Source organism: Phyllobates terribilis, unplaced genomic scaffold, assembly GCF_046119375.1.
Source record: "Phyllobates terribilis strain yellow unplaced genomic scaffold, ASM4611937v1 Scaffold_2__4_contigs__length_985480577, whole genome shotgun sequence".
NCBI classification, from domain to species: domain Eukaryota; kingdom Metazoa; phylum Chordata; class Amphibia; order Anura; family Dendrobatidae; genus Phyllobates; species Phyllobates terribilis.
The window spans coordinates 323,149,836-323,167,768 of record NW_027362762.1 but is presented as its reverse complement, the minus strand read 5'-3'; the positions used below and the strand labels follow the sequence as shown (position 1 = coordinate 323,167,768).

At 41.1% G+C, this 17,933-nt stretch overlaps 1 protein-coding gene across 10 annotated transcripts in view; it reads right to left on the bottom strand.

Annotated features, from left to right (window-relative positions):
* Positions 1 to 1,183: 1,183 nt before the first annotated feature.
* MCF2L (MCF.2 cell line derived transforming sequence like) overlaps positions 1,184 to 17,933 on the bottom strand; it is a 291,794-nt gene continuing 275,044 nt past the window's right edge. For 9 of the 10 annotated variants that reach the window (XM_073664397.1, XM_073664391.1, XM_073664394.1 and 6 more), the window contains 5 exons: positions 16,481 to 16,555; positions 11,569 to 11,696; positions 10,819 to 10,931; positions 7,223 to 7,326; positions 1,184 to 7,136 (listed from right to left, as the gene is read on the bottom strand). In XM_073664397.1, the coding sequence (XP_073520498.1) occupies positions 7,042 to 7,136; positions 7,223 to 7,326; positions 10,819 to 10,931; positions 11,569 to 11,696; positions 16,481 to 16,555 (515 nt within the window). In that variant the 3' untranslated portion in view covers positions 1,184 to 7,041. The remainder of the gene's footprint in view (positions 7,137 to 7,222; positions 7,327 to 10,818; positions 10,932 to 11,568; positions 11,697 to 16,480; positions 16,556 to 17,933) is intronic. The other variant, XM_073664398.1, reaches the window with a different exon arrangement.

Here is a 17,933-nt window from a genome sequence, read left to right as displayed (position 1 = left end):
ATCATAGATACCAACGCGCGGCCTTGCCCGCGGTCACTTCACGTAGCACAGGGGAAGAGGCAATGATATCACTCGTAGACACCGATTATGGACGCAGGCGTTCGGCCCATCTAGTTGGGTGCTTTAATGACATGTGCCTGAGCATGCTGGCGGTGGTCAGGGTTGGTATTGGTTGGACCCCTGCTAATCTTGGTATGGCACAAGTTGCAAATTACCATTTTTTTATTGTCCTTACTTTTTTTTTTTTAAAAAGCACCAGACTGGGGAACACCTAACCCTTGGCTTGGGAACTTGACATGTGTGGGTGCTATGGGTAACAGTTGGCCGCCTTCTCCCTCTGGCCAACCCACTGCCTCTTCCTGCCTGTTGCAGTGCTGCAGAACCCCTCCATCTGCACTGCTGGTCTCGCTCTGCATGGCAACTTCCCAGGTTGGGTCAGTGACTTCATCGTTCACCTCATTTTGCACTTCCACACTCTGGTCCTCCTGACTTCTTGACTTAACAACATCACTTGTTTGGAACGGTGTCTCTGGTCTATTATGCAGTGATGTTTTAGAATGTTACTGTAGAGTGGGATGCAGACCGTCCGGACGTTTATAGTCTGAAATAGTGTGAAATGTGAACAGTATAAAAGATTTAAAAAAATGTTTTCCTGTTCTGTGCCATAAAAGAATGAATGTAAATTTCAATACAATTTGATAAATGCTAGATAAGCATAACCAAGGTTGTCAGACTTTGAATGGAGTGGCAGATTGCATATTTAACTGCCCCTCCATTTACATGACTCTTGGCCTTAATCCTGCAGGCAAGGGGAACGTGGGACCAGGGTCGCTCATTCTGATGACAGTAGTGGTCGCAACAGTCTGGCCGGCACTATCTAGCATTTATCAACTATTTAATGGATGGGTGATAAATGCTTTTGACCAAAATAACCCTTTATTGCCCAAACAGGATTAGTCATAAGGGATGAATATAGGTGTGAACATGATTTACAATCCTCCCTCTTTCAGCACCATTTCTGGAATCTGTGTAATTTCTGTTATAATATGTAGAGAGTATGTGGCAACTGGCAAGAAATGTGCTTTGGGTACATATTTAAATGCTCATGTGGTACTTGCACATTTTGCCCATTTTCCAATTCCATTTTTTTAATGTTTTCAATATTCAAGAAATGCCCAAAAAGTTTTGAAATTATTTTTTTTATTACCACAGTGAATTACAGCAGGTGCTTCTGAAATGTCCTCGATGGACCTTCATACATACAATATTCACATTCTGTACTCAAATTTACAATAGCAGAATAAAAATAAGCAGATGAGATGTAAAGTGCAGTGACAATTATTTAGAAATCACAGGCAAATATTAACACAATCACGTGGAAAAAAAAGGGTAATTTTAACAGAAACATCTACACAATATTATTTAGGAACAGTCAACTATTTTTACAAAGTATTTACAAATAAATTACAATATACGAGAAGTCCACATCTGTACAGAGTGCTACCCTTCACCACTGACTAAAAAAAAAGTATATAACATCATCAATTTTATATAGCAGTAAATTTCATGGGGGCGCTAAGAGATTGTCATATGTCCCTGATTCTCTATTTGTAGACCTATAAAAAGACCCCTACGGAGCCAAGAAGAAAAAAGGAACAGGTTAGGATCTGTAGTAAGAGCCACAAGTGTTTATGTGTCCATGAACATAGAAGAATTATTACAAGAGAACATAAAATATTCAACATTGGCTGTGGCTAATAAATATACCTACAAACAGCCTACATTCCATCCTATAGCTAACCATATACATTACAGTTGGGCAAGCTAACTTTCCAAACAGATGGCCACCATGGGAGGTCCACCAGTCACTAGATACATGAGACTGTCAGTGGGATACACCAAGAAAAGCTCAATGGCCCCAATTTATCCAAACAATTTTGCCAGAATTCTGGGGTAAATTGCTTTGTAAAGTCACAAAATTTGTGTGCAGCTTCAAGTTGCGCAAAAATTCTGTGACTTTTGGTGCCTTTACGCCAGTTTCTCTCAGCTTGCCCAAAAAGGGAAAAGTTTGGGCAGGACAGGGAGTGACGGAAGCGTGACGCCACAAGAAATCTTACTCCTGTAGCCAGAAATCTTACTCCTGTCAGGGACTGAAGTAAGATTCCTGATGCGGTACACGGAGGCACACGCCTCTTAATGAATTAGCAATGTCTGACGAGTGGCGTGCGCCCCTTGATGAACATGAGCATCTGACTCCTACATGCCGGTGCAAAAACTGATGTTCTTGAAGAATCAGGGCCAATGTCAGTATACAGCTAAAGGAACATTTTGAAAACAGAGTCTTTGCTAACACATTCAGAGGTAGTTGCATTGTTTTGGAGTCCTTTCCATTTATAGTGTTTGCTTATACCTCATTTAGACAAGCTCCCTTTGACAACTGACTGCGATGCTTGTAAAATACAGCATCTAGTATGTCAATTATTATATGTGATGAGAAAAAGCTGCAACTAATGGAAGCCGGCATCTCTGAAACTGTGCAACTATTTGTGATTTAGAGAACTATAAGCAACTAACAGATAGGATTTCCTTACACATTCTGCCTCACTTTTCATACACACACATTTAATAACTGTAATTATGGCAAATGCTAAAATTATAGCTACAAACATATATTATCTTTCATTGTTTAAAGGGTTTGTCCAAGATTATTTTTTTATTATGGGCATTAAAAAACTAACAAGCCGCTAGTTGCTAACTACCTGCCTCTTCTACCCGGTGCGGGCATGGAGCAGTCACTGACGACTCCTTCCGGCGATTCAGCTGCTCCACACCAACAAAGCCAGCCTCTTCCGGGCTGCTCTGTCGACGGTGTGTGAGTGGTGATGTCATGCTAATTAATAGCCGGATCCCCGCAGGTAGGCAGTGGAGAGCCAGCTGTCATTGAGCATGACAATGGTGGTCATGCCCCGTCAACACAGCAAAGCGGAAGAGAAGACGCTGCTCTGTCGACATGACATCAGTCGCTGAATCGCCGGCAGGAGTGGTTTGTGACCACTCTGCGTTGGCAGAGATTGGCGCTGGCCACAACAGGCAAGTAGGTAGCAATACTTAGGCCCATAGTAAAAAAAAAAATAGTCCAGTATAATCTCTTTAATATTGGGTCATTTTTCTGTGATTGGTCATTCATTGACATTTTTCTAAAGCAACAGGCTCGGTAAGAGTGGAAACTGATTATGTCTTGGCCATGTGTATGTCTGAGCGGTTTACAAAAAGAAATGTGAACCTTATTATGTTCTCACTTCATAACATATCCCAAATAAGAATTTTGGATGATTGAATATTTGACACGAGTACTAGAGATAATGGGGAAAATGTACTATTCTAAATACAAAAGAATTTTGTCTCAATTAATGCAGAATTCTGACTTACGGTAAATCCCATGTGCCCCATTTATTAAGCGTTTTAGGCACTAAAGATGCGCAAAATGTATCATCCAGCATAAGGCACTGTGATAAACTTGGCACATCGAAATTAATTCTAAGCAGTCTAAATTTAAGACAGAATTAGTATATCTTCCTATCGTTTTACTGCTTTGACATGAACACTAATATTTCTTTCTTCTACATAAACATGTATATATATATATATATTTTATAATATTTAATGATCTTTGAATGTACAATACCATATTTTTTCTATTTTTTCAGTCGTATTCATGTAATTGTTTTCTACTTGTCTGTGCTATATCATTTTTTATAAATTTGTTCAATTTCATACATTTTCTTTTACACTCGTGAGGAAATAAAAGAAATATTTCCTGTACATATAGAAAAATAAAGTTTGATTTTAAGGCATAAAACAAAATATATTGCTCCTAGGACATTTTTGGATTCGTCCATCTTCTTCGGTGACTACTATGATGGAGGATTGTATTCTCTGTTGTATTTCGAATACTAGTATTTCTTAGTGTGAACAGATTATGCAATTAAAATGAACACTGGATGACACAAAGGACTTCGAAATGATACAACACACCAAGTATGCGTGCCATATGGAATAACACATTGTGCCATTTACTACCATCGACTACTGACAGATTCAATAGATGCCAACTGCAAAGCTGTTATATAAGAAGTCTTAACTGGGAAAGACACAATGGATTCTATCTAGTGCCACACACTGATAATGGAGAACACAGCTTCTGACTAATTCTGGTAAAAATACAGAGACGGCTGAATTCAAATGCGTCGTGTTACAAAAAACACATGTGAATAAAGCTTAAGGGCTCAGACACCCAGCAAAGCCATGTCTATGAGACATACAGCAGCGCACAGAGGTCATTTTTCTCCCAAGTAAGCAGCCATATTGCCTCTATGTAGTACTGCACCGGCTTGGATTTGTCCTAGAAGTATGGAAATATCTTTAGAATTTAAGAGGAGAATACCATTGTACATATGAAATCCTAAAAATCAGAGGAACAGGAAAGTGCAGAGAAGACCCATAAAATGGCCATAGTTATCAGCCTTTATACAGATCAATTAATGGAATATTGTCCTTATTACCCAAATGCATTCACCCAGCGATAGCGGTCCAGGTAACATGTTCACAGGTGATATATGTAAAGGGGAAACTGTAGGAAAAATCAGTTTCGCTAACAAACTAAGCATATGAAATTCTAATGACCAATAATTTACTTTCCATCAAGTTAAGGTGCTGTGCCTTTTCCTAAAAGGAGACATAAATGTCCTATGAAAAAGCAAATATATAACGTTAGAATGAACCAGAAACAGACATTTGTAAGCAAAGCTCAGCAAAGGAAAGCTGGAAGGAACGCTCTGGCCCTTCAACCTGCTGGTGATAAATAAGTATAAGCTGTACTTAAATTAACCCTCTGTGCTGCTTTCTGTGTCTTCCTCAGACGCCATGAAGTTTTGTCTACGTAGTATCATATTATAAGGTCACATTCTCCAACAGCAGTAGACCGGGGGGTGATAATTTAAAGGGACTCTGACTCTTGAAACCGAGTACAGGCGCTTTGTGCACCATAGCGGGGCCAATCTTTTATATACACCTTCCCACCTACTTGGCTTCAATCTATCTCCTTCCTTCCCTGGCTCTATGAAGTCAGAGCTGTCAATCAAAGAAGAAGAGGGTGGAGATAGAGGGGAAAACAAGCAGGTGGGAAGGAGTAGTGAAATGATTGGCCGCGCCGTGAAGCACCGAGCGGTGGCACTTAGTTTGAACAGTCATTGTGTGCTGACAGAGTGCCTTTACGCGACATGAACAAGATATCCATGGCTGGTATGTGGCATACCTGTGGACAAAGATGCCATGGAGGTCTACTGCTATTGGAAGAGGCTGCCACGGGATGGGTCACTAGAGAAGGAATATTATAGAAACTGGCAGTATTGGATAAAGAAAGATAAAATGGATTCTTTTTTTTTGTTCTAAGGTAATCTGTCACCTTGGAAAACACTATTTGCCTGCGGATATATTGTTGATTTGCAGGTAAATAGCATTTCAATGATACTTGAACACCTTAGTGAAAGTGCAGCTACTGGAAGAAAATGAACTTATTCCCCCCCCGAGCAGCAGCCAGCTTTCAGTCATAGGAGTGTGCACAGAGTGGCTACAGTCACATCTTACAGCACCACTCGCTATACTGTGATCAGTGACTGAAAGCATGCCCAGACACTTTGACTGACCGCTCTTTCTACAGCATATCTATGCATAGCCGTCTGTCAATCAAATGCTGGGGCGTGCTTACAGCCGTTATTCACAGTATAGTGAGTGGTGAACCGGTGCTGGGAGCTGGCGACTCCTGGGAAAAAATAAGTTAATTTTCTCCTGTTAGCCATACTTTCTGTAAGGCCACGGCCCCACTATCAGTATTGGGTCAGTATTTTTTCTCAGGAGTGGGAGTCAAGACCAGGTGAGGAACAATCAGCGGAAAGGTATAATAGAAACAAGTCACCAATTCTGCATTTATCACCCACTCCTGGTTTTGGCTCCCACTCCTGAGAAAAAATACTGACCGAATACTGATAGTGCGGCCGTGGCCTAACGTAGCTATGTATAATTGGAATGCCGTTTACCTGCAGATTAACCCTATATCTGAAGGTAAAGAAAATATTGGGTGACAGTTTAACGTTAAGCAAAACTTTGAACACAATGATAGGACACCTGACCTGTAAATATCTGGCAGGGATGAAATAAAGCATTGTCCTCTACCCTTTCTACAATCCATCTATATATCTTTTTAGATTCCATTTCTCTATACAAATAAAAAATTCCTGATTAGTGACATTTTCCAGTTTAATTCCTTTACACCAGTAAAAATATCACTTAAGCGTAATAGAAAATAACGAGCGTTCCCCGGGACAACGCAGCTCCTTCCCTGCTGGCTTACCATTTCTGCTTTATTTCCAAGACTTCCTATAGACGCAGACTACAAATGCTTGGCCTGACAAGTGAAAAAATAGTATCGTATCAAACTGTCATGCTGTGAAAAAACATGAAAACTATTTCCCTTTACAAACGGATAACAGCCAGAAATTCCACAAGATGGTCTCAGTAAAAAGGTGCGAAAGGAAAAGAAGTCTTTTCAGATAGATCTTTACATCCGGTTGAGGAGCATCACAGAAACTGGTAGAAACACGGTTTAAAACATACCATAGAACGAAATGATGGCAAGTTTCCCGACATGTCTTACAGGAGTCCTAAAATGTTCCATGGTAGGGGTGAAATGTTGGCGGCGTAAACACTGTTTATAGATCTGTAAACTGAACGAAGTGCGGTGATGGTCTCTCTGGCACAAGACATCACTGAACACCATTCTGCCTGGTTCTTTCCCCATTGGCCTGTTAGATGAACATGACATTGACAGAGGCAAGAAACTCAGGCTTAGAATCGCTTTCTGCCTATTTCCTTTGACTCAGCCCCACTGCGTCACCTCTTCTTCATCCATCCTGTTCTTACTTGGCCTGAAGTCTGCGATTACCCATCCACGACACACCGGATTTGTGCACACTCTGTTCGAGTTCAGCTCTTGATATCAGAATAGCTGGTGCTGCTAACATTGCAGCTTTCACTGCAGCTTGACGAGGTGCTTAAAGTGCTGGAAGCAGTTCCTGATTCTAAGGAGCAGCAAACAAAGACATATTATTAATATGCATCCAGAAATAATCTATAACACACAACAACAGGCTATACAGAAGCCTACCAGAGCCACTGAGAGAATGAACCGACTTGGAAGCCCCAATGAGTATCATCAAGTTTTTGGCAGGCACTAATCCTTCTTTGTTGGTGCTCAAATTTTTCACATACCTGCGACATATTAAGCAATGGATAAACATGGACATTTCTTTCAACAGATAAAACAAACAGCATTTAATTTAGTTACATCTAGAATTGTTTTTTTATTGTTAATCTCTTTCTCCTATATCTGCCAGCACCAACAGAACTTGGCCAACATGAATGGCCATAGACTCCACTAATGCGGCATAAAGAAGGTTGACCTGGATATAGAAAACACAAGGCTCCATTTATAATAATGACAATTTACGTTGGACCCTCAATGGCAGGGATGGAAGGTAGAGGGAGAGTGCTTCCAGTAGTAATAGGTGAAGAGTGTAGAATTATAAAATGCCGGGTAAAACATACTGTGTACAGCATTATTTTATTAAAACGGACTTCACCTATGAACAGACAGATTTTGCAAAATTAGTTTCAGCTACATATGTAATTAATAATCAAGAATAGTGATAGCAAATCACATTATCAGAAAGACAAGAGATGCTACTAATGCATTGTTTTTTTTTGTTAAAGAGCACTTGTCACCGGGTCAAAACTGGCTTTTTGCTCTTATTTTATCCCTGCTGGTCTGCGGATTATTCCATTTTTTGCTGTTGTTTTTTTTTTTAACCTCTTCATCTTCAAACCTGGTTTCAGCTTCCTGACCAGGCTAAATTTTATAATTCTGACCAGTGTCACTTTATGTGGTAATAACTCTGGAACGCTTCAATGGATCCCTGTGATTCTGTGATTGTTTTTTCGTGACACGTCGTTCTTTATGTTAATGGTAAATTCACATTTTTTAAAATCTTCAAATCTTAATTTTATACCTTTTAACCAGATAGTTATATCACACAAAACAGTTAATAAATACAATTTCTTACACGTCTACCTTACATCTTCATCATTTTTTTAAACATATTTTTTTTTAAGTTAGGAAGTTAGAAGAGTTAAAAGTTCTTGAATAATCTCTTATTTTTCCAACTAAATTTACAAAACCAATTTTTTTAGGGATCATATCACATTTGAAGTGACTTTGAGGGGCCTATATACCCCAAATTTTGCATTTTCACAAGGGTAACAGAAGAAAATGGACCATAAAATGTGATGGAAAACTACTGTTTGGGTGCACGGCAGGGCTCGGAAGGGAAGCAGTACCATTTGAATTTTGAAATGCAAAATTGGCTGGAATAGAAAGGGAACGCAGAGCCCCTGATGTACCTAAACAGTGGAAACCCCCCACAAGTGAACTCATTTTGGAAACATCACCCCTCAAGAAATTGATCTAGAGGTGTGGTATGCACCTTGAACCCACAAGTTATACATTTTCCCACAAAAATGTTTTTGCCACAAAGATTTTATTTTCACAGTGTTAACAGGAGAAAATGGACCATACAATTTGTTGTGCTATTTCTCCTGAGTACACGGATACCCCATATATGGTGAAAAACTACTGTCTGGGCACACGGCAGGGCTCGGAAGATAAGGAGCGCCAATTGAATTCTGGAGAGCAATTTTATCTGGAATAGATTGCGGATGCCATGTCACATTTGAAGAGCCCCCTGACATGCCAAAACAGCAGAAACCCCCACAAGTGAACCCATTTTTGAAAGTACACCTTTTGAGGAAATCATATAGGGGTATAGTGAGCATTTTGAACCGTCAAGCGATGCACAGAATTGTATAACCTCTTGCTGAGTGAATGGAAAATTACCATATTTTCCACTAAAATGTTACTTTGGCTCCAAGCTTTTAATTTTCAAAAGGGATAATAGGAGAAAATGATTGGAACAATGTGATACGCAATTTCTCCTGAATACGCCAATACCCCATATGTGGTCAAAAATTACTTTTGAGGCAAGGTGGAAAGCTCAGAAGGGAAGAAGCGCCATTTTGGATTTCTGATTTTTCTGAAATGGTTAAATTTTTATCACAAAAATATTCTAGCCCCAAATGTTTAATTTTTAAAAGGGCTAATAGGAAAAATGGACCTCATAGTTTTTTGTGCAACTTCCTCTGAGTGCCCCCGTACCCTACATGTAATCAGGAAATACTTTTCAGGCACAGTGGAAAGCTCAGAAGGGAAGGAGCGCCACATTGTAGTGCAGATTTAGCTGTTATGGTTTGCGGGTGCCATGACCCACTGGAAAAGCCCTTGAGGTGCCAGAACGGCAGAACCTCCCCATAAGTGACCCCATATTACAAACTACACCTCTCAATGAATTCATCTAAGGGTGCAGCGATCATATTGACACTACAGGTGTGTCACAGAATTTTGTACCATTGGGTTGTGAAGAAAAAATAATTACATTTTTACCACAAAAATGTTGTTTTAGCCCCAGATTTTACATTTTCACAAGGGTAAATGGCACCAAAAGTTGATTCTGGGGTTGTACACCCTGTTCTACCAGCACTTTGATACACTGACCAAGTGCACGAAATATACTCTTTCCTTGAAGTTGCTGACCAATCATAAGCAGGCAGCAACATACTGGCAAAAGAAGAACACACTCTCACAATACCAGAGCAGGTTTCTTAGTGTGTGAGGCTTATAATGTCAGACAGCCTGATCTCCAGTCTAACCTTGTGCATGACTAAAAAGTGCTGAGGAGAGTAAAGATGATTAACACCTTAAAGATAAGGTCCCAGCAATCAGTGATGGGGAGATGGGCAGTATAGCAGAGGTGAGAGTGCTATGTGAGAGGAGGAAAGCTGATAGAAGGGTTTGTAATGTGACACAGCTAAACTCAGCTTTGCTGCCCCCCCACACTGATTGCTGAGATCTTATCTGAAAAGTCTTTGTGATCTTTGCTCTACTCCCAGCACTTTCTAGACCAGGAGACCGGAGCTGTCTGCCATTATATCTAATGTTACATTTTTTTCACCATTTATAAACCATTCAGTGTTAAAAATATGCAGATGCATTGAAGGGGTGAATGTTTTTTCACACAGTTAAAGCACGTAATATGTGAGGAGATTCAATATACCATCTACATAATTACGCATAAAAAAAAAACTTTAAAGGGGTTATTATTCTTTTTTACTATGAGCCAAAAAAAAACAAACAGGCTAGTTGCTATGTACCTGCCTGTTCTATACGGTGCTTGCTCAGGGCGGTCACTAGCTGCTTCTGCCGGGGATTCAGCTTTTCCACATCAACAGAGAAGCTTTCTCTTTTCCAGGCTGTTCTGTCGACAGGTCGTGACTGAGCCGACGGCGTACTGATTGACAGCCAGCTTCGCGCAGTGAAGCAGCGGGGAGGCAGATGTCAATCACCATGACATCAGCAGTCACGTCCTGTCAACAGAGCAAAGAGAAGCAGCTGCTTTGTTGACCTGACATCAGCAGAAGCTGCAGAATCACTGGTAGGAGCGGTCAGGGACCGCTCTGTGCTGGCAGAGATCTGTGCTGGGCAGAATAGGCAGATAATTAGCAACTACCTGCCTGTTAGTTCTTAGGCCAACAGTAAGAAAATAATATAGTCCTGGATAATGTCTTTAAAAGCAAAGCCCTGACAGTCCTCACCACACTCCATCCTCTTCTTCCCGTATCAGCTGAACGATGTCTCCACTTTTCACTGGGAGGTCCTCTAACCCTCGCTTCTCACAGTCTGCAACAACGGTATATTTACCTGGACTCTGAAATCACACAAAACGTATTTCACAGGAAGTTCTCAAACATTCAGAAAGCAAAACACCACCTGGTTAAATTACACCAGAAAACAGCATGTTCTCGTCCATTTCCCTCTGCAGGCATTTGAGTGGTTTTGGGGGTACATTTTAATGTAAAAAATGTTTGTACAGATCCGTGGAAAAATATAACAGAGCCAAAGTAGAACACATATTGGTGGACAATGGAAATTATCAAACATTTTTGGTAATGTATAATCTGTGTGATAATAATGGGTTCATGTCTCAGCAACTAAGGCCTATGCAAAATGCAATGGTGTACATGGGATGTCCAAAATTGGTGTATGAAGTTTGGAAAATTGTGCACTTTTTGGTGAAAGGGACTTTTTCTTTTCATATTTATATATTATTAAATAAATATTACATATAATTTTTGTTATTAATTTTTGTTATATGGATTGAGGTTAGGGAGTGTACTCAATCTGCTGACTTTATATAAAGTTTACTAATAACTTTAAAAAAACAATAAATAGCCGCTCACCACTAGAGTATCTCAATGGGCTATGCCAGTAGCCTGTTCATTTACAGAGAGTAGATAGGAAAGGGTTAATCAAATGAACATAGTGTGGCCAACTATAGTGTTTACCAGCTTTTTATCTGCCGTTTCTGCCGCTTCATCCTCTGCATCTGAAGAATTAATCGGATCTTCTCCACTAGACCATCCATCATTGTTTTCTTCTGAAACGTCCAGTGATTGAGATGTCCTGTTCCAACCTAATAGGGAGAAAACTATGAGTGAGCAAAACCTTGCTAACAAAAGTCTTCCAAAGCGTGAATGTTCCTTGTAGTTTTTTTTTATCATGATACACATGCAATCTGGTCACTATACTATGTGGCACGTTATTCACAAGTGGGTGGTAAAATTCCACGGCTCCATTAACATACGGACAGAATGAAAACATGAATCATTGAAGTACTTTCCAGTTCTTGCAACATCTATTATTTATGTGCACATTCCTTGTAAATCCACACGCAAGTCCACTGCACTCAGAAACTACATGCAATGAGGCATACTGTATTTATCACATTAAGACATCACGCACATTTTGGGATATAATTTCCCAGTGCTACACTATATAGGTTATGTGCACTGTTCATATAAAACAAATACTAACGTCCAGAGGAAGAAATAAACCTATCATCTTTCACCATCTAAGTATAAGATCATATAAAACTTGACTTTTATTAAATATTATTAAAACGAATCATTAATGTGCTATATGACAGCTAAAATTAGCATCACACTTCTCAATGATATTTGAGAATTAATCTCCATGCTGACAATGCTTATAAAAGCTAAAAACTCTCTTATTCTCCCAACCTGAACCATTTTTATTATCGAGAACCAAATGGTATATGGGGAGATGGGACAAAAGAGAGATAGTATGATATATGAGAGAATGAAATACGGGTGAGTATCTTCATCACAGATCTGATGGCAAGAAATGCCTATAGATAATTAGGAATAACAAATATGAAATATGCACTCTACAAACCTATGGCGTGTAAACATGAAATATATGGGCATGCATGAATTGGCCAAATTATGTGCTAAGTATCTTCGTTTTTCCTATTTTCTAGTGCAGTAATGCTATTCATACTTCATATATTACATATTTGCATGCTACAGCATACAGAGTGTAACTTTGTTAGTTATAGATGGGAGATGGCTACTCTTCGTAAGCACCTGTACACGTCTGTTTTCTGTGTGGAAGTGATAGTCAGTCTTCTGATATTGGTATAGATAATTATGAGTCGCGAGTCATTTCTCAGTTACGCACATTGACTCCCATCTCTTTTTCAGGATATAAGTAGATGGGTTGGAGTGCCTCCAGTGCACACCATATAGATTGAGAAGGGATGCCAGATAAAAGATTATATTAGCCCCCCTTATAGGTTTCACCTTAAACAGCATCATCAAGAGGCACAAGGGCTAATGCTTATACTCCTTGATAATGCTGTTTCTCAGATACACCACGGTTACTTACCGGTAGCCGTTTTTTCCTGAGCCCATGACAGCACACCTGGAGAGAGGGATCCGCCCCACCAAGGACAGGAAACCGTCTGAAATAAAAGGGCGGTACCTCTCCCTCGCTTCAGTTGTTTACAGAGCATTGAGAGGACCTCCCAAAGAGGTTAGGCATATAACCAACACCTACAATATATATATATATATATATATATATTACACCCAAAACAGTGCACACCAGGGTGTGAGAAACAGAAAAAATAGGGAGGGAAAACTACGGGTGCTGTCATGGGCTCAGGAAAAACCGGCTACCGGTAAGTAACCGTGGTGTTTTCCCCTCACCCATGACAGCACACCTGGAGAGAATTTTGGAGAATTATGAGCACCCTAGGGAGGGACCACCGCCTGAAGTACCCTTCTCCCAAAGGTAAGGTCAGAGGAGGACAGATCCATCCGATAGTGTTTAAAGAAGATGGATGGTGTAGACTAAGCAGCAGCTCTACATATCTGATCGAGATGTCTGCCCTTTCCGCCCAGGAGGTTGCGACGGCTCTGGTGGAATGAGCCCTGACATTGTCTGGGGCCGGAATTCCTGTGGACGTATATGCTAGACAAATGGCCTCCCTAAGCCACCTAGAAATGGTACCCTTGTACACCCCGTGACCCTTCCTATTCCCCTGAAAGGCCAGGGACAAGGAATGGTCCTTCCCCCATACACTAGTCATGTTAATGTACTGTAGTAGTGATCTTCTAATATCTAGGTTATGGAATCTAACTTCCCCTGGGTTTTTAGGATTGCTGCAAAACGAGGGAAGCACAATCTCCTAGTTACAGTGAAATCTAGATACCACTTTGGGAAGGTATGCTGGATCTGGACGCAAGGTGACTCTATCATCATAAATTTGTGTGTAGGGAGGATTAACCGAAAGGGCCTGCAGGTCACCCACCCTATGAGCAGATGTTAAGGCCACTAAGAGGATGGTTTTAAGGGTGAGGATCTTAGGAGAGACATCCTGTGGGGGTTCGAACGGATCACTGGTAAGTGCATTCAAGACCAAATTCAGGTCCCAGGAAGGAACTCTTAGGGACCGAACCGGTCTGGCACAGGAGTTGATAAACCTCGAGACCCATCTGTTCCCCGCCAAGTTACAATTATAGAGCGCCCCCAATGCCGACACCTGAACTTTAAGAGTCCCTGTGGCTAGACCTAGGTCGCGCCCCTTTTGCAGAAACTCCAGGATTCCCCTGATTGGAGGCTTGTCTGATAATGGGGCATCTATAAATTCTAGTAATTTACTCCAGTCTCTGTTATAAATTTTTGTTGTTATTGGTTTCCTACTACCCAGCAAGGTAGAGACTAACCCTGGTGAAAACCCCTTGCTACTTAGTAGTGACCTCTCAAATTCCACGCCGCAAGATGGAAACCTCAGGCTTGGGCGTGGAATACTGGTCCCTGAATGAGAAGGTCCGGCCTCTCTGGTAGAACCCAGGGATCTGAAACCGACATTAGTCAGAGCAGGGAGAACCAAGGCCTCTTGGGCCAAAAAGGGGCTATAAGAATTACCCTTGCGCCTTCCTCCCGAATCTTCCTCACCACTACTGGAACCATTACTAACGAGGGAAAGGCATAGGCCTTCCTGAACTTCCAAGGGATCTGTAGGGCATCCACAGCATGGGGACTTTCAGCTGGATTTAAGGAGCAGAATCTGTCTACCTTCCTGTTTGCTCCTGTGGCGAACAGGTCTATGTCTGGCTGCCCCCATAACTGGACAATCTGTTGGAAGACCTCCGGGTTCAAGCTCCATTCCCCGTTGCTGGGGGGGGGGGGGGGGGTTAGCTGCTGCTCTTGGCTATCCTGGTCAGCCAGGCTTCAGAAGCGTGCCACGCTTTCAGGATAACCCCCTCCTCCTAAAATAGGGCCATCCAGCACCTCCTCCGGTTCATGGGCCCCCCCCCCCTTCCCAGGCCGGAGCTCCATCGAAAAAAAACGGCCTGCAACGCTTCACAGGGCGCCGCCATCTTGGATCGGGCGCCGCCTCCTGACGTCATCTGGCACGCCTCTCCCAGAGTGCCCCGTGCCGTGACGTCAGACGCGTCCTACCCGGAAGTCACTGTGCGGCCGGCAGAAGCGGCAGGGGGAGGGCGGCACAGCGGTCTATGGGAGGACGGAGCCTGCCTCACCGCGTGCGCCCGCTCGGCGCAGAAACCCCAGGGGAAGCTGCGGATGGCGCTTCTGGGATACTGAAGCCGGTGCACAGGCCAGTGCCCGCTCTTCCACACCGGGACAGCCCCAGGTAAGTCTTCTTTCTTCCAGACAGGTTCCCCATCAAGGACAGGAAACCAACTGAAGCGAGGGAGAGGTACCGCCCTTTTATTTCAGACGGTTTCCTGTCCTTGGTGGGGCGGATCCCTCTCTCCAGGTGTGCTGTCATGGGTGAGGGGAAAAAAATTATCTTTTGTCTGGCACCACTTCTCAGTCTATATGGTGTGCACTGCAGGTACTCCAATCCATCTACTTATATTCAGACAGAGAGATTGGAGTCAATGGGAGTAATTAAGAACTGACTTTGGATTCATAGCTAATGATCTATATGCATTTCTTGCCATCAAATCTGTGATGATAATACTCACTTGTATTTCATTCTCTCATTCATCATACTATCTCTCTTTCGTCTCATATCCCTATATACCATTTGGTTCTTCCGAATAGAACGGTTCACATTGGGAGAACAACACTATTTAGCATTGTCAACATAGAGATTAATTCTCAAACAAATAATATAGAGAAGTGTGATACTTATTTTAGATGTGATATAGCACATCAATGAATAGTTTTAGTAATATATAATAAAAGCCAAGTTCTATATCTTCATATTATTAGATAATTAGGAGATTGGTTGATTTCGTCATCTGGACGTTCGTATTCATTTTGTCTTTACACCATATGTTCATCTGTAGGTCTCTTTACTGAGTTCTGTTCACAAGCCATGCTTCCCTAAAATAGTTCCCTGCCAATCAACCACTAGAGCCACAAACCCATCAAACTACTGTTTTGTTTGTGCTGTATGAATACATCACAAAAGTAAAGGAACATATCCACTGCAATCAAGACCAGGCATCCTCCTTATACCTCTCCGACGCATGTCTGCGGAGGTCAGGTGAGATGTGCTAAGCCATTTGGACTTCGTCAGAATAAGAACAGAAGCTGTATCTGTGAAAGAGCTGGTGATAAATTCCCTAATAGCACCATTTCACATGAATCATACGTTATTGTTAGGTTCCTGAATTTTTCTGAACTATCAAAGACTTGTAAAGCAACAGATTTTCTCTAACTTGAGAAAATATGGATCCTGCTTCAATGGAAAAGACATTTTAAACACCTAAATACAAAAAGAATACAGAATAGCAATATACAAGCACATTTCTAAATCATTCAGTGATTGGTAGAAGTAATAAATAATTAAGGTGACATAATACTCAGTGCACGGTGAAATAACAGTCTGAAGAATGAAACATTGAGTCACTCTACCTCTTAAACCAAATGGAGTTGGGTCACTCTTTACTTCGTGGCGTTTAGTTTTTTTGTCAGGGCTGGTAGGAGAAGCTGCAGAAGGACGAACAGGAAAAACATAGAAACACAAGTGTTCAAGATTCGGAGAGGATAGAATGATACATGAGTAACGTTCACACCTTTGAGTTATTTAGGATGCTGTTTTCATGGGTAAATGAACAGTTATTTTAGATTGTTGCTTAAAGTCCATTTTGCCTATTTTGTCCACGTACTTATGCAAATTGTGCATACCCCCAATAATCATAAATAACAATTGCAAAACTTCCGTGTAATTATGGGATGCCATACCAAGCTCTTAAAACATCTCCCCCCAAAAATTGCCATTTATCTGTGACCAAGAGGGCTTCAGATGTGTGTACTTTCTAAATGAGGAATTATCAATGCATTCTGCAAAGTCGTCAGTCAGGTTCTCTTTAAACACATGGGATGCTCAGCCTCACTAATTGGGACTTTGGGTGGAGTTTTCTGGATCCATCTGGTCACAATCTAAATGTGATATTTTTGTAATAAATATTTCCAAACTTATCTTAAAGGGGTTGTCCACTACTAGGGCAACCCCTTCTCGCTCAGAATGTTTGCCCCCTGAAAATAAAAACACCTATACTCACCTCCCGTGCCGGTGCCGTTCCAGCGGTGTTCCCGGGGTTCACATGAGGTTGTTACGTCACTTGAGCTCTGTGCCCAAACAGCACTGGAGTCAATGTCCCTGCCTTCAGAAGCAGTCAACAGGAAGTCAGGGCTACAGCTGGCCGCTAACTAATATTCCGACTAAGAAAGATTTCTCCTTGTAGTGGACAACCCCTTTAATTCATAATCACCTAATGGTCTAAATAGTTAGGGGTTCAAATTATTTTCTTTGCCATGAAAAAAAAAAACCTTAGTTGAAAAAAACCTTTCAGGTAAAAGTTTTACAGATGTATATGAACATTGTTTCAATGTATATTAATTTTTACTTTCTCCACAGTCAGCAGACGTCAAATAAAATACTGCAAAAAGCTGCAAATACTTGCAGAAGGCTTGAGAAACGCAGGCTCCTAGCACTGCAGTGAAAGCACAAGCATGAAATCGTGTGGACAATATAGGAGTAGGCAAATTTCTAAAAAACTGACGCTTCGCCAATTTATTTAGTTTTACGCTCATTATAGTATTGTAGCTACACAGCATTCCAGAAAAACTCAAAGGCTACAACACATTAGTAAATGAAATACAGGACCAGAGATTATTAACAGCAATGGCTGTGACGTTATAAAGCTGAAAGACACATGCTTTCAAAATTAGTATTTTATTAGTAACACTGTAAAGAAAAATATTATTCTAAATGAATTTTCCCTATCGAAAGCATTTATTGAGATTTTGTGTATAAAATAAGTTAAAGGGAATCTGTCGCCAGGTTTTTGCTATTTAATCAGCT